Source organism: Cynocephalus volans, chromosome 7 (assembly GCF_027409185.1).
Source record: "Cynocephalus volans isolate mCynVol1 chromosome 7, mCynVol1.pri, whole genome shotgun sequence".
NCBI classification, from domain to species: domain Eukaryota; kingdom Metazoa; phylum Chordata; class Mammalia; order Dermoptera; family Cynocephalidae; genus Cynocephalus; species Cynocephalus volans.
Genome location: NC_084466.1, coordinates 87,782,009 through 87,807,571, shown reverse-complemented (window position 1 = coordinate 87,807,571; position 25,563 = coordinate 87,782,009). Strand labels below are relative to the sequence as shown.

At 36.4% G+C, this 25,563-nt stretch overlaps 1 protein-coding gene across 4 annotated transcripts in view; it reads right to left on the bottom strand.

Annotated features, from left to right (window-relative positions):
* The window catches only part of XPO4 (exportin 4), a 107,509-nt gene that overhangs the window by 9,124 nt on the left and 72,822 nt on the right, over positions 1–25,563 (bottom strand). For all 4 annotated transcript variants that reach the window (XM_063101481.1, XM_063101479.1, XM_063101480.1 and 1 more), the window contains 9 exons: positions 25,210–25,367; positions 24,775–24,949; positions 10,513–10,689; positions 9,768–9,910; positions 9,123–9,268; positions 8,130–8,307; positions 3,170–3,329; positions 2,503–2,672; positions 1,465–1,639 (listed from right to left, as the gene is read on the bottom strand). In XM_063101481.1, coding sequence (XP_062957551.1) covers positions 1,465–1,639; positions 2,503–2,672; positions 3,170–3,329; positions 8,130–8,307; positions 9,123–9,268; positions 9,768–9,910; positions 10,513–10,689; positions 24,775–24,949; positions 25,210–25,367 — 1,482 coding nt within the window. The remainder of the gene's footprint in view (positions 1–1,464; positions 1,640–2,502; positions 2,673–3,169; positions 3,330–8,129; positions 8,308–9,122; positions 9,269–9,767; positions 9,911–10,512; positions 10,690–24,774; positions 24,950–25,209; positions 25,368–25,563) is intronic.

The window sequence follows — 25,563 nt, the reverse complement described above, 5'->3', positions numbered from 1 at the left end:
CAGTCTGGCCGGTTGGCTCAGTTGCTTAGAGTGTTGTGTTGTAACACCAGGGTCAAAGGTTTGGATCCCTGTACCGGCCAGCTGCCAAAAAAAAAAAAGAAGAAGAAGAAAGAAAAAAAGAAAGGACACACAGGACATGGAACATGACTTTCTCAATGCCATTCACAGAATTCTGCCACTTCCCTCCATCTCTTTCCAAGTGGTTAGCAAATTAAAAAAAGGAAAACAAAATGAAATTACGCCTCCACAGCAGGGGTCAGCAAACTTTTTTTCTATAAAGGGCCAGATAGTAAATATTTTATACTTTGCATAAAACATAACTTTAGATAATCAGTCCTGCCCTGTGTATAAGGGTGAATACTCTTATTCATGAGGATAGTATCTTAATTCTATTTGGGGGGTGGGGGGCTGACAGTAAGGGAATCTGAACCCTTGACCTTGGGGTGATAACCCTGCACTCTAACCAACTGAGCTAAGCGGCCAACCCTTCTTAATGCTATTTAAAGCTGAACATATGATAATACTTATTTAAACTAGAAATACACAGCCTGGTTTCCCTGGTGCTGAAGTCACAGAGGACTGCCTAATGCTGTTACTGTGTCCCCTTCTCAGATATTAAGAGCATTCTACCACAAAGACTGCAGGCTGGAAACACATACATACACACAATGCTAACTCTTAAACTGTGAATTGTTGAACTGTGTCCAAAATTTCATATGTGGAAATCCAAACACCCAGTACCTGAGAACATGACCTTATTTGAAAATAGGGTTGTTGCAGATGTAATTAGTTGAGGTCATACTGGAGTAGGGTGGGCCCCTAATCCAATTTAACTAGTATCTTATAAAAAGGGAACATTTGGATTCAGACACACACACACACAGGGAGAACCCCATGTGAACATGAAGGCAGAGATCGGGCTGAGGTACCTACAAATCAAGGAATGCCAAAGATTGCCAGCAAACCACCAAAAGCTACAGATTCTCCTTCACAGCCCTCAGAAGGAACTAACCCTGCCGACACCTTATTTTGGACTTGCAGCCTCCAGAACTGAGACAATAAATTTCCGTTGTTTAAGCCACTAAGCTTGTGGTATTTTGTTACAGCAGCCCCAGGAAACGAATACAATGGTTAATGTGCATCTCCTTGTTCAAGATGGGAATGTTTCACTGATTCTTAATGAAGACTTAATACACCAGTTTAGGCTCTCATCTGAGTTGGGGAAATGTGCCTAAAGTGCAGAACACTTGATAATATTTAATATCATCACATCAGCAAGTGTGGACAAATCATAAGATAATATTAGTAAAATACAAAGCTTCAACCTATTCATTAGGAGGAAAAGATTTCAGAAAAGCTATGACTAAAATGTTTATGTCCCCATCAACTATTGACGGCAAGATGTAGATAAAGCAACTACAGGGTTACACAAAAAGGTGCAATCAAAATAGAGGGAACGGTTACCTCTGTCCAATATTGTTGTTTGGTTTCTGTGTCCATATGTGCAAAACCTCCTAATACTAGAGCCTTCATCAGTGTCCTCTGCACAGGACTTGACAGGAAATTAAGAGGGGGGCTTCGGCTTGCAAACTGCTTAGCTAAGTTCCACCAGTTTTCACACTGAATAACTAAGTTTGCCCTACAGATAAAAATAAAATACAAGATTTATTACTTTCATTATATATATGCTAAGAAAACAAAAAGTGAAGATAATTGGATTTAATTAATTTTTAAAGCACAGTACAGTAAACTCGGTATAGACTTTGGAGTCACAAAGGTTTGTGTTCAAATCCCACTTGTCATTTGACAATGTAAAATTTATTTCAGCTCTCTTAATCACCAGTTTTCTAATCTGCAAAATAGGGATAACAGCAGCAATAATAATCTGCAAAATAGGGATAACAGCAGCAATAGCAGCCCTAAATCTCATGACTGAGCGATATCATGGTTAAATGAGATACTACATATTAAGTGCTTGGAATACTACATACTTAATTATAAGAATTCAATAAATAGTAGCCAATGACAACAGTAATATTAACAATAATAATGATATTCCTATATAGTAAAAAAAATGAAAACATTTCCTAAATTTGTTATAGAAAGCACTCAAAATTTCACTTTGCAACATTATAGTTTAAATATCAGTTTTTTTCATCTTTAAAATGGAGATAATAATAGGATGCCTGAAAACTCAAGTGAGAATATTCCACATGAAAGTGTTTCTAAAACTATAAATTACTAAGTAAGACTTATGTGTTCCTCGTAAGGTTCTTTGATGTCAAATCCTGGGATAGTTAATGGAATCCTCAATTATAAAATGGGAAAGCCCCATGTGCATTTGTAACGATAGCATAATATAGTTTTTAAAATGCACTACTCAAAAAATGTAGGCTGTATCTGGATTTAGGGCTGTGGAACCATTTGCCGGTCGAAAAGACTACACTAGAAAGCAAACTGAAGTTTCACAGACACACAGTCTGTAACCAACCATGGACTTACCTTTCTCTTCTTTCCACCAAAGTGACAAGAAGCTGCACAGTGTCATTTGCAAGGTCCTGCTCACTACTCCAGACCGAGAGGTTACTGATGACTTTTTCTAAGAGGTAGCCAATAATCCACTGAGACCCCTCTGTATCTGATCCAAATGCCGTACTGAATGGCAGACTTATCTTAAGAGAGAAAACAAACTTTTTAAGGCCAGAAAGAAATATCACTGAAAGAAAACCCGTAGAAAAATCAAACTGAAATTAGCATCTAAATCTGAAGTAGTGCTTACTTCAAATCAATTTTATAAATGTATTCATTCCCATAAGTCCAAAAAAGACATCCTCAATCCACTCACATTTCCCAATGTGATTTTCCTGACAACTTTAATTAGTCTCATATTTACACACTAACATTATATTTAAACCAAATACAAAATCCATAAATTAATCTATCCCCAAATAGTAATCTGCGTCTTAATATTGGTTCAAATAAACTGAATCAAACGATGTGATCCAAGAAAAGTTGTTAAAATAGCATTGCAATCACACAGTTCTCGTCAATGTGGAAGGCTCTTAAACAGTTACATTTTGATGAGAAAAATCACCAAGAAAAATGTTCCTGCTTCAATAATTGCCATCATCATAAATCCCAATGAAGTCTAACAATTTTACATTCTGACCTGATCATACAGTTTTTCATCCACCAGGAGATAAGTCTTTGCCCAACGTTTTAGAAACCAAACAATATCTTTGCCCATTTGAGGGCTTAGTAGATGAATGAGATCTGCTCTTATTGCTCGAGATTCAACTTCTGAAACTCTTAGAATGGCAGATAACAGCCTGTAGGTATAAAACAGAAGTCATTTATTCTTTTATTTATTTAGTGGGTGTCTAAACATATTTGTTTTCCTTAAAAGTCCTTCTTCATTTCTCAACTCTCTGGATTGAGGCCAGGCTCTACTTGAAAATTTTATCAATAGAGTTGCAGACAAATGCCCCATATTATTTCTATTTTTCACAAAGTAGGAGACAAGACAAAGAAAAGAAGAGTCAACGCTAGAGACATCCTTCTGTTGAAGTCGTAACTACATGCGCAAATCTCAGCATGACTGCCTAAAGAGAATCTTCAGATTGAAAATGAAGAAATTGCATAAAATTTAAATGTTCAGAGTACATGCCACATTTTTTCAGTGCTCCATCCCTACTTAAAACTCCCCTAGTTAGTACGGTTCATGTTTTTATATCACGGTCATGTTATGGTATAAGATCTGGGAACTGACTTATCTAGAATGTTTTGAATATTGAGCCTTGTCTCTAAATCTGATAGTCCTACCTATTCCCGAATAAACTTGATTCTTAATGGTATTTTAAAATAATCTTGCTAGAAAGATTACTCACTTAAGTGCACTTATTGTTCTTTCCTACACTACATAGTCCAGATGGCATTTCAGTGTCAGTAACAAAGCACGACAGACAGGTAAGTAAAGATGTCTTTGTTCTGGGGGTGGTATGGGCACATAACGAGACGTGATATACATTTAACTTCCCTTTAGCCAAAAGGCAAAGAAGCAAAGGATGCAACAGAAAGAGCCTGTCGTGACACCATGTAATGAAGATCAGCACCGTGGCAGGGACTCTCGTCACCCAAGTGTGGCTTCCGCTCCTTTCCTCACTGCTCTCAGGAGGACTGAAATGATGTCCTTGTAATAGAATCACATGGACACATTTGAGTTCGTTCCCAGCTGGCTGTCTCAGAAGCACCTGACACTGCAGACCACCCTGCCTTCCACTTCCCCGGCAGCCACTGCCCGTACCTCCCCGTCTGCCTGCTCTTTCCCAGCCTTTACGGCAGCCTCCTCTCCTGACCTTCTTTACAGCAGGAGGTTTTTAAGGTTCTATCCCAAAACTTCTTTTCTCACTATCCACATACATACTCCCTAAATCGCCAATGCTCTGAATTTTAACTATATTTATTTTAGGGGGTATGTGACCAAAAAACCCCATAACCTCCTAACACACTTATGGTGATGTAAGAATTTTTCTCTGAAGATTAAATGGTTTTAAATACCATTCCCAGCCTAACAGAATTTGAAATAAAATGGTTACGTTAACACTTTAAATTTATGCACTAGAATTTAATTTTCATAATGTTCTGATATCCATCAACATCCATTCAAAACAAACAAGTTTTTTGCTTTTCCTATTCATAATTTTAAAGATTATAAGTTTAAAAATATCTTCTGTATCGAGTTATCATTATACTTACAAGTACGCAATTGAGCAAAAAATACAAATTTGATTAAACAAAAAAATTAAATTTTATACATCTCTTAATGAGATTAATGTAGCAGGGTTTTGTTTTTCCCACATTCATGTATCTGTGAATAAGTATTACTTATTGCCAGAATGAGCCAGAGTTGAGCATAATTTGATTCCTATTTTCCATTTTAATAGACATAAGCAGTCAGAAAACTGGTTCACATAGACAGAAGATAGTTTTAAAATAGTGGAGTTACCCAATTATTTGAATTTCTTCCAAATTATATGCCAAAAATCACAGAGATCTACCATCAAAAATTATTTGTAATAATCTCTTAGCTAACAACTTGATTATGTCCTCTTCAAAGTTACTTAATGCACAGGACTGGAGCCCCTGACTGCGTGTCACCAGCCACCTGTGAGTCACGCACTGGGCCAGCAGCATGCTGTCTTGGGACAGCATGTTTACTGGGCACTCTGCAGGGTTTCGCACACCTGCCAATCCACAGTCAGATACAGAATGAGTGTGTGCCTTGGCAAAGTGGGAAAAAGGTAAATGAAACGAGTGCGTGTCTTTTGCAAAGGGGGAAAAAGGTAAATGAAAGCTTTGCCCAGGCAGATAACGGGGAGGCCCTTCCTCCCTTCCCCGCTTCCTCTGTCTCCTTCCTAATTTGCCTCGTCACCCTTTAAATCTCTCTTCCACATAATAATACTTCTAAAACAATTTGATTAGTTCACTTTCCTACTTCAAATCCTTCTCACCATTTCACTCCCACCTCATTAGCTCTCCCACAGCACAGCCCCCACCTCCCCAGCTTCACTCACTCACCGCCGCCAGCACCCTCCCTCCACGAGCACACACGTCATGCCACGCATCAGCCACACCAAACTTTCCCTCGTTTGAAGCCATGCTCACTCACTGCCTGCATGACTGTCCCATGCACGGAACACTCGCCACCTTGCAAACTCCCGTTCATCCTTCAGGCATTAGCTCAAAGGCCATCTCTTCTAAGAAGCCCTCTCTCCCGCCCTGCTCTGCCAACAGCTCAAGTGAACCGCGGTGCCCCCGTACCACTCTTGTCACACTCCTATTGTATCCTTAGATCCTGGCACAAAGGGGAGCTGAAGAAACAACTGATGAAAACATCAACATATGTTTGTAATTGTTGATATTCCAAGATTAATACTCCAATCCTACTTCAGTTAAGCATGCTGTCTAAAAATCCTTTACATTCCAGACAGCATTCACAGTTTCCCGTAGTTTCCAAATCAGTCCTGGATTACATCTGCATTTCATAAATCCAAAGTCTGTACACGAAATCAAACAGCTTTCTTTAACTTCTCATGAGCTGCACTGTTATCCCTCTGGTCTGGCCATCATCACCTTTCTTTTGGATTGCTGCAACTAGCCCTGTAACTGGTCTCTCTGCTTCCATCATTTACTTTCAACGCAGCAGTCAGAGTAACATTTTTAAGTGACTCTTCTGCTCAAAATCCTAAAATAGCACCCCACTTCATTCACAGCAAAAGCCAAAGATGTTCCAAAGGTCTTATCTGATCTCCCTCTATTTTCATTACTCCATCTCCTACAAAACTCCACCTCACTCTGCTCAGCCCACGGTGGCATTCCTGTTGTTCCTCACACATGCCTGCCAGGCCTAGGGCCTCTGAATTAACTGTTTACTCTGCTTGGAGTGCTCTTCCCCCAGACACTTTCATGGCGTCCCTTACAACCTCAAGCCTTTGCTCACAAGTCACCTTCTAAATAAAGCATACAAGGATAGCATTATTTAAAACTACAACAAGCCCTAAAGTCTACACTCTGGATCCCCTTACCCTGCTTGGCTTTTTACCCACAGCAGTAACTGCCTTCTAACATACTACATACTTTACTTATTTATTATCTCTCCCTTACAAAGAGCTCTAAAGAAGGAGTGATTTTTGTCTGTTTTGTTCACTAATGTATCCCAAATGCCTAGAATAGTGCCTGGTACATAGTGGGTACTCAATAATTACTTGTTAAATGACGGTTTCTTCAAGAAATATAAGCTACTATTTTAGTCAAACAAGAAATGTTTCTCTCATATACCATTCATTTTCACATTACTCTTTGGAGTAAAAAAAAATGCAATTTTTTGTCCCAAAGACGTCTGTGCTCCATAGGCTGTGCTCTCAGATACCAAAATGTTTTGCTCCCACAAATACCTAGGATGGACAAAAATTGAAAAAGCACTTAAAGTACAAGGAAAGCATTCCTGATGGTAATGCCCAAACAAGAAATACAACAAAGAATATATAATATTGTCGACAGCACCCTAAAATTAACTGCCTTTGAAATTAACATTCACCGTGAACCAAACCAAAGCAAAAGCATTGATTTCTGACACTAAATCTAATGACCATAATAATCTCAAAAGGAAGAAAAAACTTCTTCAACAGGGTATTAATATTTTATTTCAAACAAGAGAATGCAAAAAAGGAGATAAATTCCCATTTCTTTGATAACAGCTTAATATTTCAACTTTTAATAAACCTTATTTTCTATTGCACATATTTAAATAATATCCATATACTTGTTTTTTCACTAAAAAAAAAAAAAAAAAAATGAAGGGGACAGTACCCTGTTTGAGTTACTGATTTTGCAATTGACAAAAACCAATATTATCATCATCACTGACATCTCTGCCTGGAACCTAAACTTAAAGATACTGAAATTTAAAACGCTATGTTCAAATTCACTTTTGGAGCATATTTAGTCCAGGTTTCACCAATAAGAATTAATGAAAATTTTGCCATTACTATCAGGAAGATTAAAGTATTGTATTAAAGTATTAAATACATTTGATGTATTCTGCTATCTTGTAACTGCCCCTCACAGGGCTCTCAAGTTTCACATTCAGGATAAATACCTCCATTTTATAAGAGATGAATTACAATTTTCCTTAAGAAAGCCACTAAAGCATAGTTTTAGCTTTTATGAACAATAAATGAGCAAGTGCTAATGTTCATCTTCTTTTCTAAGAACCTCAAATTCTTTTTCCCTTCATTAAGGATGCCTGTACACGCATCAGTGCTGCTTTCTGATGGACAGGCGTATGTTCACAGTACATTAGATCAAATGTCTCTTCCAAGACTCATTGTGTTTAGAATAGTTTCACACTTTTTCCTTCAGTACTAGACACAGCTGTCAATTCTCCTAGAGTGGCACTGCCTAAATATACTGAATACTTGCCATCCTTGTGCATTTCAAGGCTTCTCCAAGTTTTCTCTTCTTTCAAATATCTGATCTACAACATGCCTATCCCTCCAGTCACCTACCCATCAACTCAAATTTATAAAACAGTATAAATTACAAGAGCACAGCTATAGAGTTCATATTACCTAATCACAGAATCTGTTCTGTTGTACCCTGGGATGGAAGAAGCCTTTTCTCCTGGAGATCCCAAAATTTGAAGTGTTGTATTGATGTCAACTTCAGATGAATGCTTAATGGAATATTCCATTATTTCTGGAGGTATGAGCGGAGTCTCTCCCTGAGTGTCATCAGCTAAGAGGTAGCCTTCAGTTTAAAAAAAATTAAAAACAAACACTTAACAAATCTACATTTATCAAATTTCACGATAAATGTTTTCAGTTTTATTTGATTTATATATATCATATAAATTGATGTGAAAGTAAATTATCAATGTGAATCTGTTAATTTCAAGTTGATAAGAAGAAACTTTATATTTCTCAGATAATTAACCCTCAAAAATGCAGAAAAGGACAAAGGACAAATGTTTTTATTCCCCAATTTTATAATTCATAGTGACAGGTAGGCTTTTTAATCTACTACCTTTTAATAATTTTCAGCAATATATTCTGTAAGATAATAAGAATTCTGCTATCGTCTATATCATAAATCAATATCGGGGAATGCCTTCTCAAAAGGAAAGTTACTTTTCCTGATTAAAATACAGGAACACTAACAGTATGGTGGTTAAGGATGAAGACCTAAAAGTCAGACTGCCTACATTTGCATTCTGGCTCCAAAAACTACAGCAGTGTGACCATGGGCTGGTTTCTAACTCTCTTAAGTCTCAGCTTCTTTGTCTATTAGATGGGGTAGTAACAATACCTAACAGCACTAATTCAGTGGGCCATGAAGAGATCCACATAAAGCGTTTGGTGTGCAATGTGCACTGACTACATGTTAGCCAGTACTACTAAAAAATGCATCCACAGCTCTGTGACAGAGAACAGCTGAATCCAAATTTCATCCAATACCAGGTATGAACTGTTGTTTTTAATATATGAAGCTTCCTTTAAGGCTTAAACTGCTCAGTTGGAAATTACATTTAAAAACAAAAACAAAACAAAAAAACCCCAACCAACCTGTAACTAAAATAAGCCAGTGAATATCTTCATAAAGATCATCAAGCATTTTGTTGTCAATAGTGCTTGAACCAGGTGAAGCAAGTAATTGTTGTTGATGTCGTTGTAACTGACCATGGAGCCTTGTTACTCTTTCCTCTAATAAACTAAAAGAGGTAAAAAACAATAGCTTCATAAAGTTCAATAAGCAAAGACCTGGAACAACTTATAACTTCCATATGTTAGACATAAATAAGATGTTAGCGCAAAGACACATATACAAAAATATTATAGTACACAACTGTTCTCATAGCACTACAGAAATTGTGATTTACTGTTTACGACACAGAATTAAAACATTGTTTTACAAACAATCAAGGTTTACGACAGGCATTTGAAAACTGGATATTCCAAGTTTTTATTGATATGGGTCAAATCATTTCTCATACCATGTTTTCCATAATCTTTCTGCCATCTATGCTGAAGTGCCTGGGCTCCAAATGTATAAGCCAAAGAATGCAATCATGAGTATGTTTCTGTCCATTTGTTCCAGTGTGCTGGGATACAGGGTGGGGGTGTTTAAAGTCTTTAAACACTTTAAGTGCTCTCCAGGGAATTGTGAACAGAGAACATTTGCTCCATGGGGTTTCTTTGGACTGTGTGTACCTTGTCAGAAGAGGTATACAGTGTTCTGCAGCAATTCTTCCTAGCATTCCTACACTGGCTAGTTGATCAGAAAACTGGTCTCGATCATCCTCTTGTAGTTCACTTATTTCTTCTTCCTCACGAGAGGCCACACCATTGGCAGTCTATTACAGATGAAACAGATAAACAATGAGGAACAGCATTACCTTGTTCAGTGAAACATGAGTTTCTCATTGCACTACAAAATAGCTGAAGCACTGCATGTGAAAAGGGGAGCTGGACAGAGCCGACCTTCGAGTGCAGCTATCTAGGGACTCCTTTATAACTATGCTGACAGCCCCAGTAGTTATCAAAAGGGGAAAAACACACAAGAGAAAGAGTGGAGGTTATCATCCCACAGTGCACATGGACACATGGAAAACGTAGCTAACCGCACACCACAACCCACCTCCCATACCAGAGAATTTAACTTGTCACACTAAAAGATATGATATCTTTCAGATCTATGGTCTTTTGGACACAGGAAGTCATTTGCATGGCTTGACAGCTAGAAACACAGAGTTGGAGAATGGAAACCTGAAAAGGAGGAATCTACAAGCAGCACCCACATAATAAGAACTCATCTAGACAATGAGGACCACTTTTGCTCTCAGCAGATCTTCTGAGGGAGCCCGTCCTAAATGTCTAGTATTAAATAATGTATAATGTAATTAAATCGAGCCTAGGATGAAAAAGATTTTTAAATACTATCTGGCTTAAAACTTACCAAATTCCTTGTGCCATCTGGAGCAGCTAGGTGGCACTGAATATAGGAATTGAAAACTTGAACTGCATGTGGGGTAAAAAAGCCTTTATGGAAATGTTTGTCATCTTGGACCAAAGTCAGCCAGGACTCCAGCAATTTATCATATGCCTCCATGTATACCATGTCATCTTTATCAAGCTAAAAGAAAAGAAGATCCATAAAACAAATGCCGAGAGAAAGAAAATGGGCATTATAACAAGAATCACACAGCTATACATACAAACAGTTAATAAGTTTTTCCTTTAACAAAGGTTCTCAATTATTAAGTTATTAAACTTTCTAAAATCTTTTGAACTTCAAATTCTTAGGCAACCTGGAATTAATGCTTACTTTAGTAGACTAGCTGTTCAGTGCTTTGTAGAACATGTATTTTTCAAATGCAAATAATACTAACATCTTTATGTAGTCAAGAAGAGAATTGTTATTAGAATAAAAAGATGAAATGTGTACTATGTACACACTTTTGAATGATCTTAGGGAAATGAATAATGATGAAAATGGACTGACCTAATCAACATGTTCAAGAATAAGTGGGAAGAACTTCCTAGATGCTCCTTAACCAGAGAGAAATTACTTTATAATTTAAAAAAAAAAGTAAATTCCATGCAGTTGGAAAGTGTTAAGCATCTTCAAAAAATTTAATATCTAGTGACTCAATTCATAATATTAGAGAACTATCAAACGTGTCCCTTCATTAGAGAAAAATCAAAAGTTTAATAAGCACACTTTGTGAATGTGGAAGTGAATACCTTTCTCCTTCTTTTTGGTTTCTTTCCATCAGTTAATTTTTCTTCTTACAAAGGAAACACATGTGGAAAACTTACAAGGGGACAAGCAGATAAGAAGATTAGGGGAAGCCAGGTCTCTCCTTGCCCAGGCCACTGACTATCCAGACTGGGTCTCTCCAGGAGATCAGCATACAACCTATAATTATACTGTACGTGATTCCACTAACAAGACCATCTTGCTACATACACACTTCAGTAACAGTCTTAGTGAAATTATGTAGCTTGTTATTCTTAAATTTCCTCTTTCCTATTGTTTCTTTTTCATTTAGCTACTATTACTTAATTAAAGTTTTATACCAAAATTAAACCATTGAGAAATAAAGAGAGAAATTCTCAGGGAAAATGGTAAGGGAGACAGTGTACACCACCAGGCTATTTTACAGAACTATTTGGGATTCAAAGTCTCTCTGAACAGAGCTAACATTTTGCTAAATGATCACTCTACTTTAAAAAACTGCAAAGGCCCAGAGGTGGGAGTGGGCTTGGCACACTCACAGAACAGAGAGAATGCCAGTGCACTTGCGGCTGACAGTGACAGATGATGACACAGCATGGGCTGAGAATGGAGGCAGTGGGCGAGGAGCAGATGAAGAGTGCTTCAACAGGCTGTGACTGACCAGGAGGCTGCGTCTTCTCCTAACTGCAGCCAGAAGCCACTGCAATGCTTTAAGCAGAGATGATGCTATACGATACGGCTCTTTAAACGAGAATCACCCTGCCTGCACCGAGGTATGATGGTGGCTTGGGCTAGGGAGATGTGGCCAAGCAGCCAGACTGGGTACAGATTTTAGAGGAAGGGCTGACAGGACACACTAATGGAACGGGAAGTATGACCTGAGGGAAGAAAGAAAGCAAGGGTCGCACTTGGATATTTATCCCGAGCAACTGGGAAGATGGTGGTCTATATCTTAAAATGCAGAAGTTTGGGGGTGGGGAGGGGCCGATGTATGTGATGTGAGATGACATGTATAGGGAAACAAAGGTACATGTTAAGTACCTTTAGACATGTTAAGTTTGAGATGCAAATTAGGAATTCAAGTGGGAATGTTCAATCAACTGTTTGATAGACATCTGGAGTTTAGGGAAGAGGTCAGGGTTGGAAATACAAATTTGAGCATCATTAGCATAAAGATACCTAAATATTTATTTTTAAAGTTGCAAAACCAGAAACATTCACCTAGAAGGAAGGTGTTGATAAAGAATAAGGACAAAGACAGGGACACACAGGAGCCTTAGGTAGGTGCTGAGGCGGAAGGAACACCAGGAGCATGGGCATCACAGAAGCCCACGTCGTGTGCAAAGACGAGAGGCGGAAAGCCATGGAGACAACAAGTGATGTTCTTTAGAAAAAAACTAACAATTACACTGGCTTGGCTATTAAGCTTTTACCATGAACAGGTTGTATCCTAAAATAATTTCAAGGTAGAGTACTCAACCTTATTGAGGAGAAAGATTCTACACATACACTGATTAATCTCTTCACTAACAAGAATCTTTATCTTAATTTTGCCATTAATTAGTAATCTGGATATGTAATTTAACTAATTTCTTCATCCACAAATTCATTGGATCAGTTCAGTAAAACTCCAAATAGTTAGAATGTATCAGGCACTATGCTTAGTAAAATGATATAAATAATGTATCATTTATGCTTTTGATCTCAGTCCAAAAGAGAAGAGAAGCAAACAAAAAATTACAGAAAACACACTAAGGGCCACAAAAGAAAGCATACACATCAGTGTCCATTTTCCATGATGATGTCTACCATAAGTAAATTGTTGCAAATAAAGTAGTAGAGTCTTTGAACTTTGTATTCACTCCTAAAACAGATCTGGTACAACACACAATCATTGACTTAATAGTTAATCCAAGAATACTAAACGTCTGCAGGTCCGATATGCAACTTGTTTTTCTGGTATATAAAGCAAATGGACAGCCACTCACCTTACAGATACTAAACTCTGGGACCTTCATCAGAGAGTAGTATCTCAAACTGTTATTCCAGCAATTTGTCAATGATCCCAAAAAAGTAATGGGAGATCTATTCCAGGTATTCCTCATTACTACCAAATCACGGGATTTAATCACCTATGGGAACTGCTCCCATTGAACTGTCCTTTCTTATGCCATCAGCTTTTATAAACCCACAGAATAAGCCAAAAAAGAAAAAAAAAAAGTTATTATCTGGGTCCAATGGATCTTTTCAAAGCTTTTTATATTTTGAAGTCATTTGTGAAAATTTTACATAAGTCTGGAGGTACAGTGAAAAGAACTTCATTAGATAATTTTAATAAGAACTTAAACATAGCAAACTCAAATTTTTATTTCATATCTTCCTGGCCTTGAAACTATATATACTGAAAATGGGCAACGATTTTTGTATGCAAATAACTGGAATGTACTCATCTTGTATATACAGTCAGTTGTTGTTATTTGTGGTAGTTATGTTCTATAAAGTTGCCACAAGTACTGAATTAGCGAATGTGGAACCACTGCTCCTAGGAGAAGTCCATGGTTGGACTGTAAGCATCTGGTCACTACACTGTTCACCATGCACAGGTGAATCAATCCATATGTAACCTTATTTTATATGTGTTTCTTTTTAAGACATCTTTTTAAATATTTGTTGTTGATTCATTAGCATTGAACTCATTGTCAATGGCACTGTAACTCATGCCTGCAGGAAGCCTATCTAACACACATATTTCCTCCTTAATGCACATCATAGCCTTCTTGCATTTTGGAACGTCAGACAGGCACTTCAGAACCACACTTTGGGGCCATTTTACACTGTGAAATCATCCAGTCAGTCACTGCTCAGGAAGAACCTCAATAATTTGTGACAAGAATTTGGAACATCCTATTCTGTACAAAAATGTGAAAAATGTGGCACTAAATAGACCGTAAAAAAGATGCTTGTTTGCAGTATGGAAAGCTGAAACATGAAGGCAGAGTGTTGCCTTGTTTGACCTCAGTGGGAATATCCACATCAGGCAATTCAAAAATCTCACCACCATGCACATGCACATGTCTGCAAATGATCATACAAGTACCACATGTGTTGGTTTTGGAGTTAAAAGTAAATTTTAGCAAGGAAGCAAATTCAAAAATATAGAATCTACAAATAATGAGGATAGACTGTACTCGCAATATCCCTCTTTAATAGGTTCTAGTTGATTAATGCTCACTCCTCTTGCTTCTGCATTATCAAAAGGTCACTTTTTGATGATGCACCACTTTTGAAAACTTCCATAGCTCATAATTTTGTTGAAGAAAGGATGGTCATATTCTTGGCTCCATAAATGTAATAACATACTCATTTAGATTTATAAATACCAGTGAAAATGATCAATCCAATGAATTTTTTTCATTTCTAGATCATTCATTTCCTTCTAGTCACCTTGGTACACACTGCTTTTAGCACTGGTACAATTACAAACATTAAGTAAATTTGTTGCACAAACACCAAAAAGGACGAGAGAATACTGCCAACATCCTTTGAGCAAAATGGGATGGTCCAAACTCTTGTCACAACATATTGGGTGATAAAGTTTTCCCTGTGGAATGAATGATCGACTGATTGAGAATATCATATTTGCTTTCCGTCCTTGCAAATATATTGTTTGTTCACCAATTGCTGAATTTGAGAAAATTTATCTTCAATATCGTCAGCTAAAACTTAGTCCGAGGTTTCACTTACACTATCAATTCTACCATCACGTTATAGCCTGGAGTGCTGCTGTCTCTTTGTATTCATCATCTGATTCATTCAATCACTGTGACATATCATATTCTGTCGTTTCCTTCTCTTATTATGGGCAGAAAATTCTAAATTCTAAAAAGCATCTAATGAAGCATTTGAAAAAGAAGACTTAAAAGATGCTCTTTTATATTTCTTGAAAGATCATGTCATACTTGTAGAAACACAATTAGAAAACTGAAGAATAATGAATAGTATTTATTTCACTTGTAGTGATTTATTTCACTATTATATCATCCTTCTAGGTGATTCTATTATTTTTCCATTTTCTTATTATTTTAGTCTTTTTTTAATTATAGGTGAGAATAACTGATGAGTAATGAAGAAATACTTCCTAAAATGATGAAACAGCAAAGTGTTTCAAGATACAGGAGAAATCAAAAGATTCCATTTTTTTTTTTTCTGGCAGTTGGCTGGTAAAGGTATCCAAACCCTTGACCTTGGTGTTATATGGCCACACTCTAACCAACTGAGCTTATTAGACTTAACAAAAGAGTCCAATTTCTCATAAGCTAAGTGCAAGACAGAATGAGTTTGATTCTATTTTTTTAAAGTAAATGTCCTTTCTGTTCTACAATCTTTAAGGAAGAGCAAAAGACATGAAAATGAATCAATGCTTATAAATAGTTAGAACTATTCAGATGGTATATTGATGGTTAAAGAATGTTGTAAGAAACAGCTAAATAAAATCTGCTCCAGCATCATCTGTTGTCATAGGGTTGAGGATTTCATATCATTCATTGTCTCCTAGATGAAGCTTTGCAAGAGATTGTTTTCTATTTTTATTTTACTTAATATTTGGAAAAATTCCTCTGAGCAGCAGACGTGCTTCCTCTTTATGCAGGAGATCCCATTAAGAAACTGTACCTCACTTCTCATGCTAAGACCTTCAAATCCAAATCTGAAAATCAAACACTATTATCTATAAATAAGCTTATATCCTATATAACAGGGCTGTTCTTTTCTCCAGTCTTAACTTTCTACTCTGATATAATCCTGACACTCTTAACGCAAGTTTTGAAAGACTATTTCATTTGAAATATTCTTTTTACAAGCCCCCAGAAATCTTGTATGGAACAAAGAGGGTTAAGAAAAAATAAAGCCATCTCTCTAACATTGTTTCAACTGATATGCCCATTATTTTTCTTCCTTCTCTCTAGGACATTGCCACTCTTCCAAAGCTGGCCTGATTCATGGAAGAGCAGCTGTGAAGAGTGGCCTTATGTAGAATAAGACACCACATAAAGAGTTCATCGAAAATGAAACTTCCTTAAGAATGGCTACTAAGGGCTGGCTGGTTAGCTCCACTGGTGAGAGCACAAGGTTATAACACCATAACATCAAGGTCAAGGGTTTGGATCCCGGTCCTGGTGAGCCGCCCGCTCCCCCCCACAAAAAAGAATGCCTACTAAACAGGATACTCACATGGTGATTTATATGTAAGAATGTTTGCTGCAGCATTACTTAAAATAATGCAAATAAATTTATTGAACCACTTCCCCATTGTTTTACATTAAAATCCATGATTTCTAACACTAATTAATGACATAAGAAAATGCTCATAGTAATATTAATAAAAAGTAATGATTTTATCTTTAAGTGTAATTTGTGCCTTAAAGTCCGAAAAGAAAAAAAAAAATCAAAATTTTAATAAGTTTCAGAAGGTGAAACTACAAGTGATTTGGTTTACTACACGATTAACAAGTATTAAATTTGCAAAATTACGGGGGAAAAGGGCATTATATATACTTCCATATGTGAATCAAGACATGCCAAGAAAGATGATCACTAAAACAATAACATGATTAAATGTGACAGGTGATAAGATTTTTGGAGAATTTTAACTTTTCCATTGTTTGAATTACTTTTTTCCAATAAGCATATCATTTTTACAACATTAAAACTGTATTTTGAAATATTAGCAATGAAACTGAAATTATAAATGTGAAAAACAGTAAAAGTAAAAACTTAACAACTTACAAGAAATGGACAAGTTCCTAGAAAAAGGTAACTTGATAAGTTAGATCAAAGAAGGGAAAAAAAACCCTGGATACTCTCACAACTGTTAATTTAAAATTTTTAGTTTAAATTTTTCCCAAAAGAGAATACCAGTCTCAGTAGATTTACAGGTGAGATCTACTGAACTAGCAAGAACAAAACAAAACAATCTTACACAAACTAATACAGTGAAGAGAGAAAGAAGTAACAATAATTTAAATTTCACTAAGATGAGGCGTATTTGTTCATCAAAAGATACCATGAAGTCAAAATACAAAGTGGTATCCAAGATTAGATAATGGAACAGAAAGAGGGCATTGGTGGAAAAACTGTTCAGATGCTAATAATATACCAATATTAATTTCTTAGTTTTGAGAAATGCACCACGGTTGCGTAAGATGGTAACATTAGAGGAAAACATGGTAAAACGTATATAGAAACTTTCTGTACTATCTTTGCAGTTTTTCTGTAAATCTAAATTATTCCAATTAAAAGAAAAAAAGACACCATAAAGTGAAAAAAGGAGCCACACAACTGGGAGAACAGACCTGCGATACATATAACCAACAAAATATTAGAAGACACAACTATAAAGAATTTCTACAAATCAATAAGAAAAAGACAACATGATAGGCAAATTGACAATGGACATGAACAAGCATTTCAGAGGAGGAATCATGGGAACTGCATATCTATATACATGAAAAGATGCTCAATGGTATTAGTACTTGGGAAAGCAAATTAAGAGCATATTACATACTCGCTAGTCTGACAGCCAGTGTTGGTGAGGACATGGGTCAGTGGGAACCCACGCACACCACTAGTGAACATGTACATTGGTCCAATTATTTCAGATAATTTGACACAATCTTTTAAAAGTAACCATTTACATGTCCTATGATTCAAAAATTCCATTCCTAGGCTTACACCGAGAATAACCAAGGTTTTCTAGGTTTGAAAGAAAACCTCTCAAAAATGTGTACCAGGAAACATGTACAAGAATGTTTATTTCAACACTATTTGTAATGACAAAAGAGGGAAACCCAAAAGTTCATTTACAACAAAATGAAACAATGAATTATGCTATGATATTCACATAATGACATATCTTATAGAGATACATATATGTGATTAAAAAATTTAAAGCAAGGGGATAATAAACTTCAGAACAGTGGTCAACTCTGTTGCAGCGGGCAGGTAGAATGGGAGAGCAGCGAGGGAGATGGGACGGGGACAGAGCACACTCATAAAATCAACCAGGCACTCGTAATGCTCCTGAGTTGGGTCATGGGTTTGAGCATGTCTGTTTTATCATATTTTAGAGCAACATATATGTTATCTATGACATCATAAAATCATCTACAGTGGTTTTGAGGGTGAAAAACAGCACTAAAATGCTCGATTTGTTATTAGCAGCAGGAGAAGGTGGTTTTATTCCTTCAACAAAAATTTATTGAACACTCAAAGCTACAGTCTGGAATACTGAGACAAGTAAAATACTTTCTTCCCACAGAAACATCTGTGGCCTGTTTATATACTTAACAAAGCATGTGCTTTGCAGACATCATTTGTTAAGTCTTAACAGTTTATCTGGCCAAAATAAACAGACTGGTAACATATCTTAAGAGGAATTTAGGAATAGCATCCACTGACCTACAGAGTCTCAAGGGGAAAGCATTTTTTTCTGAGATCTTTTTGTTGTTTTTTAGTACATACCTAATAATCCTATCATAGCTTAATTAATCATACATAGAAAAGTATAAATAAAAAGTAAAAGTCTTATATGGCTTTCTATTATTGAAACACTTACAACAATCCCTTCCACATATTAGACAAAACAAAGAGCACAGGTAGACTATAAGAGCCCCTATTCATTGAGTGGTGATTTAAAATAAAGACTATGGACTTCTAAAAAGCCTTCTGGTTCCTTTTGGATACTGATACAAGTAACTCATCAGGCAAAGTGTGAGAAATTTGGTTGATGACAATTGGCAACTAAATCTTTCAGTCTAATCACAGAGAACTGAAACCTAACCTAGTGCTTTTTCATAATACCTTGGCCCTGCTCCATGGCCACTCTGGCCAAAACCCAGCAGCCAAGCCAGCAGCACGTGCACAGAGATGACTAAGGAGACCAAGCTAGACACTATGTGCTCATGCCCTGGGTATTGTCAGGCCTGCTGCCAGAAAGGCTTTGGAGAAGGACTTAGAGCTTATGAGACTACTTGACCCCACTTTACTCCATTTGGAAATAAAGGGTGGGAAAGGTAACCAAAATACGGTATCAGCACTTATATTTCAATGCCCATAATTAATGTGGCAGTGTATACAGAAGTGAATCTGTAGCCTTTTAGTCATAGGGAAAAAATCTGCTTTTATGTTTTGGTGATTACGTTGAATACATTCCAAAATAGTGGTTAATTAAATGCTGTCAAATGAAGCTTTGAAAAGAAAGCTTTCAGGATAAGAATCTGCTCCTCTTTTTGACAGTGAATTGAATTTCAGAGATTAAAATCTAATATGACTGTACGATTCCAACTATATGACATTTTGGAAAAGGCAAAACTACGGAGACAGTAAAAAGAACAGTGGCTGCCAGAGGTGGGGGGAGGGAGGGATGAACAGGCAGAGCACAGAGGATTTTTAGGGCAGTGACACGACTCCATATGATAATATAATGGTGGACACACGCCACTACACATTTGTCCAAGCCTACAGAATGTACAGTATCAAGAACGAACTCTGATGGACAGTGTGCACTCTGGGTGATGGTGACGTATTGACGCGGGCTCATCAGTTAGGACAAACGTACCATTCTTGTGGAGAGGCTGATGCGGAGGCGGCTGTGCATGTTGGGGATGGGGGTAGGACTCTATTTTCACTCAACTTTTGCTGTGAATCTAGAAGTGCTTAAATATATAAAGTCTAAATTTATATAAACCTACCTATATAAATCTAATATCAGATACTATAAAAGTATTCAAGATAAATCTCATGCTAGGGTAGTTATAAGTTTGGTTATTATGCTGTGAACAACTCCAGATCTATTCCTAACAATGATGGCACTATGGTTACTATCAGATATTTGATATAATCCATCCCACTGCAATAAATTTTTGAATAGCAAATGACATGAAGAGCAAATGACAAACGTGACAATTCCAAATCTTTTCCATGAAATTAGAAAACTCTTTCTGTTGATCAAGATTATCTTCATATGTAAACATAAATAATGAGTCAGTTAAGAAAAGTATATGAATTTACAGACATAACAAATGCAACGAGATGGGTATAGGCAATTAGTTTTCACAGAGAATTTTATTTCTAAGGAATAACCTTTAGAAGTTTCTTATCCTCTCTTAACTTTGGGTTCCATATTTCCAGCCTGAGGGTGCTGCTATTTAGGATACTACATTATTCTTTATAAAAACTTGGGAATAAAAACAAGTTCAACTATCAGAGATTGTAGAGGCTGGGAAAAACGTGCCAAGAACACTGAGTGGGAAGTTCACTAGCAGTGCTGGCTTATAGACGTTAATGCAAAAAGCATTTGATAGAAATAAATTATGTAACAAAAACTTGCTTACAATAAGAGGAGAGGGAAAAAAAACCAAGGTTAATGTGGGGGTGGGGGAGGCATTATTAACATACTATTTCTTAATCTGGGTGGTTGATACACAGTTGTTCATTATTATTCTTTGTACTTTTATAACACAGAAAACTTAGACTTTGCATGAATAAAATATTTCACAGTAAGTTTAAAATTTACAGGCATTGACACAACCCCCAAGCCATGACAGATCACAAACAATATTTGTATCACACAGTGTAAAACATTAAGAAGGATTATCAAAGAGTGAAAAAGCGGGCCGGCCCGTGGCTCACTCGGGAGAGTGCGGTGCTGATAACACCAAGGCCCCGGGTTCGGATCCCATATACGGATGGCCGGTTCGCTCACTGTCTGAGCGTGGTGCTCACAACACCAAGTCAAGGGTTAAGATCCCCTTACCGGTCATCTTTTAAAAAAAAAAAAAAAAAAGAGTGAAAAAGCTACATTAGTTTATGCTCTTATTCACCTGCTCTAAGTGTTTAGATTCTTTCTTACTATAATGTAATTTAAGGCAAACATAGTAAAATAGAGAAAAATGACAGAAATGTCACAAATAAAGCTTCATGAACTCTCCATTGAAAAAAGAATTTAGAAGTGTTTTAATGGCAAATGCAAATCAATTCATTAGCTAGTTATTATTTTTTTCTAGTTAGTCCTTAAAGCACAGAACTAATTTAACTTCAGAGTACCTATGCAGCTGACAGTATTCCTGACTTCTGAAATACCCCAGGAGAAACTGATTTCCTGGATAAGGACTGCAGCTGTTGGAAGAATCATATAGATAAATCATTCAAAAAAAAAAAAAGCTACCCCCACAAAAACACCAAAAGTCCAAGAGCTAAAATTTATAGACAGACTTTTTAAAAGACTTACTCCTGGGTTAAGATACTTTATTCCATCTCAGGGGCTCCCCCAGCTTAGTGGTGTAGAATGCTGGCAATATAAACAATATAAGGGATACTATATGTAACAACAGTTATGACAGTAAGTAGGTTTAATTCTAAATCTACTACACTCTATCTCCAGTACAAGAATTCTACAAAACTCTGGTTCTGCACTAGGATTGGTGCAACAGATTTAAACAATCAGAGCTGACTCGTGTACAAGTCATGAAACACTGTATGGTGAAATTATGATCCAACCAGAATTAAATAAAACATTGAAATAATTCCTAAAGCACTCTTCTAATAAGAGCCAGTATTTAAGGTGTGATAGTGCCTAGTTTTCTTCCAAATCCTAATAGAGCTAAAGCTATTGTTATTAAAACAGAAGTATACTTTTAATAAGGCAAGATTTAAAAGATACGCATGCATCTCATTTCATTTTTTCCTTTGATCTTTCAAGCCGAGGAAATGAATGCATGTGACGGGGAAGCAGGGGCTGGACAGCCATCTTGCTCTCTACAGAATCACTGATTTAATTCTTTCCTATCTATCAGAACCACTGGGTGGGGAGGTTGGCAGGGATTTGGAAACAACCCACCCTTTCATGAGTGAAGGCGCAAGGCAGAATACACAGTTACAACGTACTGACACCGCCACTCCAGAGAGTAAGTATTATTTTCCCTCTTCTCACCGAGATACCCCCAAATTTCTGCTCCCTACTTCTCAGTCTCATATTTGGATTCAGTGTATTCCGTTTTGCTATATCTCCTCCCTCCAAAATAATTACCGATGAGGATCCAGATTTTGAGTCAAGAATGCTGACCTTTAAATGCCCTCACTCACTCAACAAATTGCAAAATTATTTCACTGCATTACACTCTATAAAGAACTCCTAACAGGATCAAGTGTCTTTTTCTTCACTACCCTGTCTTGCTGATTTTGAGATTAGGCTACAAATGTACTAAAACTAAACATAAACATCTTCCTTTACAGTGCACATTTATCCACACCCACTCCTCTTACACACTCCCACACATCCAAAACACACATCCAAAACACTTCAATGTCATGATGGCTGCCCTGTTCACATAACTCAGTACGTTGCAAGGCTTCTCCCTGGCGATCCTACTCGTGGGCTGAACTACAAATTATTGACAAAAGAAACCAAGAAACAAACTAGAGTCAAATCCTCCTCAAACTTCAGTGAACCATGTCTCAACTTTTTGAATTTCACTTAAAAGATCATTTCTTTATATACTTTCCCATCTCTGGACAACTATGTATTTACACACTAGTACAACAATCACTGGGTGCCCAATATAACAAAAGTTGATGTGGTCACTGTTCCAGAAGGTCCAGTCTAGTTTGGCTAGCTTTGTTCCCGTACTTCAGGTACTGGTTGCACATTCCTCAGCCCCCACCACACACCAAGTACAACGCAAACTGCTTAAGGTTCAGATGACATTTAGGAGGATTTGTTTACTCTTCAGGCAAGTCATCAAGCAGCCATCCCCCTCCCCGCCCTCGACTTCACCAAACCTCCCCGACCTGGCTTCCATAATCAATGCAAAGCTTTAGACAAATCTTTTCCCTCTGCCATTTTCAATTGGTGGTCAATTATTTTTTAAAAGAATTTTTAAATATCATAACAGATCAATTAAAAGAAATTAATTAAAAGATTAAAAGAAATGATTCTTTTCTTAAATAAAACCTATTAGGTACATCCTATCTAGAGCATGTCTTCTTGTGAAATAAGCACAATATACGTCTACTTCTTTGAAAGTGTATCTAGGCTTCCTAATATCAAACCTTGACAGAAAAATTCTTTGTTGTCAGTCTCCTGGTCAAAATAAATTCTGAACTTAAAGTTGCAAACCAAGAATGTCACATATCTTCCAGTAATTCTTTAAAATGTTTTTAGAGACACTCTTAACCCCGAAAACAGAAACTAAAAAGTAGCTGAGTTTCTAAATATGTGATCAACATGTTTTTTAATCTACCACCAAGGAAGAAAGGGAAAGTACAACAAAACCTGATTTAGAATCTGTGATCATTTGAAAGGGGTTTGAGAAGAGCTTAAATACTTAAAATTTCCCTGGATTTTCATGTTTAGAACATAAAAGTATCCCCCTGAAGAATTCGAATCCCACAATACAATGCTGTTAAACCACTATTCCTCTACAACCTACATATTTCCACCACATAAATACCTGTCTGACCTGGTTCCTTTTCTCGTCAAATCACTAAAGTGCCCGGATACATAAACATAACCATTCCTGAGTTTTCTGTTCTCTGAACACCTCTGAAGGGACAAGAAAAACTCACACACACTGCCAGTTCCCCACCTATATAACTCAGGATTTAACACGAAATTCTAACAAATGGCTACAAATATTCTTTTTACTCTTACAATTCTTGAAAAGAATCCATATTTTGAATCATAAACTGAAAAATTAGTTTCAACAATTTAACAGCTACTTTGGAGAAAAAAATAAATTATTTTCCATGATTAGTATAGTTATTCACAGTAACTGTTACAAAAGCAGCTGTGTTGTCAAGGGGTTTTAGTACATGTTTTTTAAATTCAAACATAAAATTTGGAAAATATGCATTTGAAAATTTGTACCAAAAAACATCTTTAGTATTATTAGTGGTCTTAATTTTAATGTAAATTAAATTCTACCAAGATATACTACTAAACCATACCACCAAAAAAACTAAGGAGCACAGTCTAATCAAAATATAAACAATTTTAACTAAATTATGTTTACATAATTTCCTAATAAGCCCAAAATAAAAAATTCTCAAAATAAATACATATATATAAAATGACACATAATCGCAACCATACTATGAAGTTAGCAGCACTTTGTAAACTTAATCAAAGTTTTCATTGCTTAGTATAAGCATTTCATTCCATTTCCTAATTCAGTTACTAAGTTATCTCAAGATTAAAACCTGAAGACCAATAAATTTCATCTGCTAAAGTGATTTTAACACACAGATTTTTAAAGATTTTGGTAAACACATGTTGCCAAATAATTTGCACATATACGCAAAAACATAATTTTAATAGCAGCTAGCACTCACTTAAAATAATTACTTGTCATGAGAAATGTTGCAAAGGCACAGCAAATTTCCCTGTGAAAAAGAGACAGAATTTATTTTGGAATATTCACTCACCACTTCTTCCAACGCAGCACTTCGCCCAAAGGAACAAGTGAGGTGCGTGAGGCAGTTAACAAAGGAGGAGAAAAGTTCATTTGGAATGGCAGTTAAAACATTTCGAGGGAACACACTTATCAGGTTGCTGATAATGCTGGAGATTCCCACAGCTTCGGAATCTTCTATTTCAATTCTAAAAATCAAGTAATGAGTATTACTAAGTGGCATAGAAGAAAAATTATAATAATTCATTTCCAAACATGCAAGCATTATCATCTATTCATTGTTAAAGGTATGTCTCTGTGTATTAATTTCAAATTATCCATATAACTTTACTTCAAAAACATAAAAAGGGAAAAAAAATCACTAGTTTCTTTTTTTTCTCCACTATTAAGCACAAAGAGAAAAAAACGGAAAGTTCCTTTTCCAGTTATAAAGGGCAAGTATACCTACCCATTGATAGTATTCAGTAATCCCTCAATGAAGTGTGCTAGATAATCAACTTGGGATCCTTCATCGGGGAAAATGGGTCCATGAAGAGAAGCTAACTGAGCAAGGCACTGCAGAGAATCTTGTGCCATATCTGAATCTTCTCTGATTTTTCGATGTACCTGTTAGAAAGAATTACTAATCCATAAAAATAAATTCTTCCTTTGTAAAGGTCACGTGTCTACTATGCCGAATGAGGTAACAGAAAAATTAATTCCTGAATAAACTAAATTTGGAATATTGTCCCTCAGTCCACTTTACATTTTAGGTCATGATTTTAAACATATCAATTGTTTTTAACTGAGGGCTACCTACATT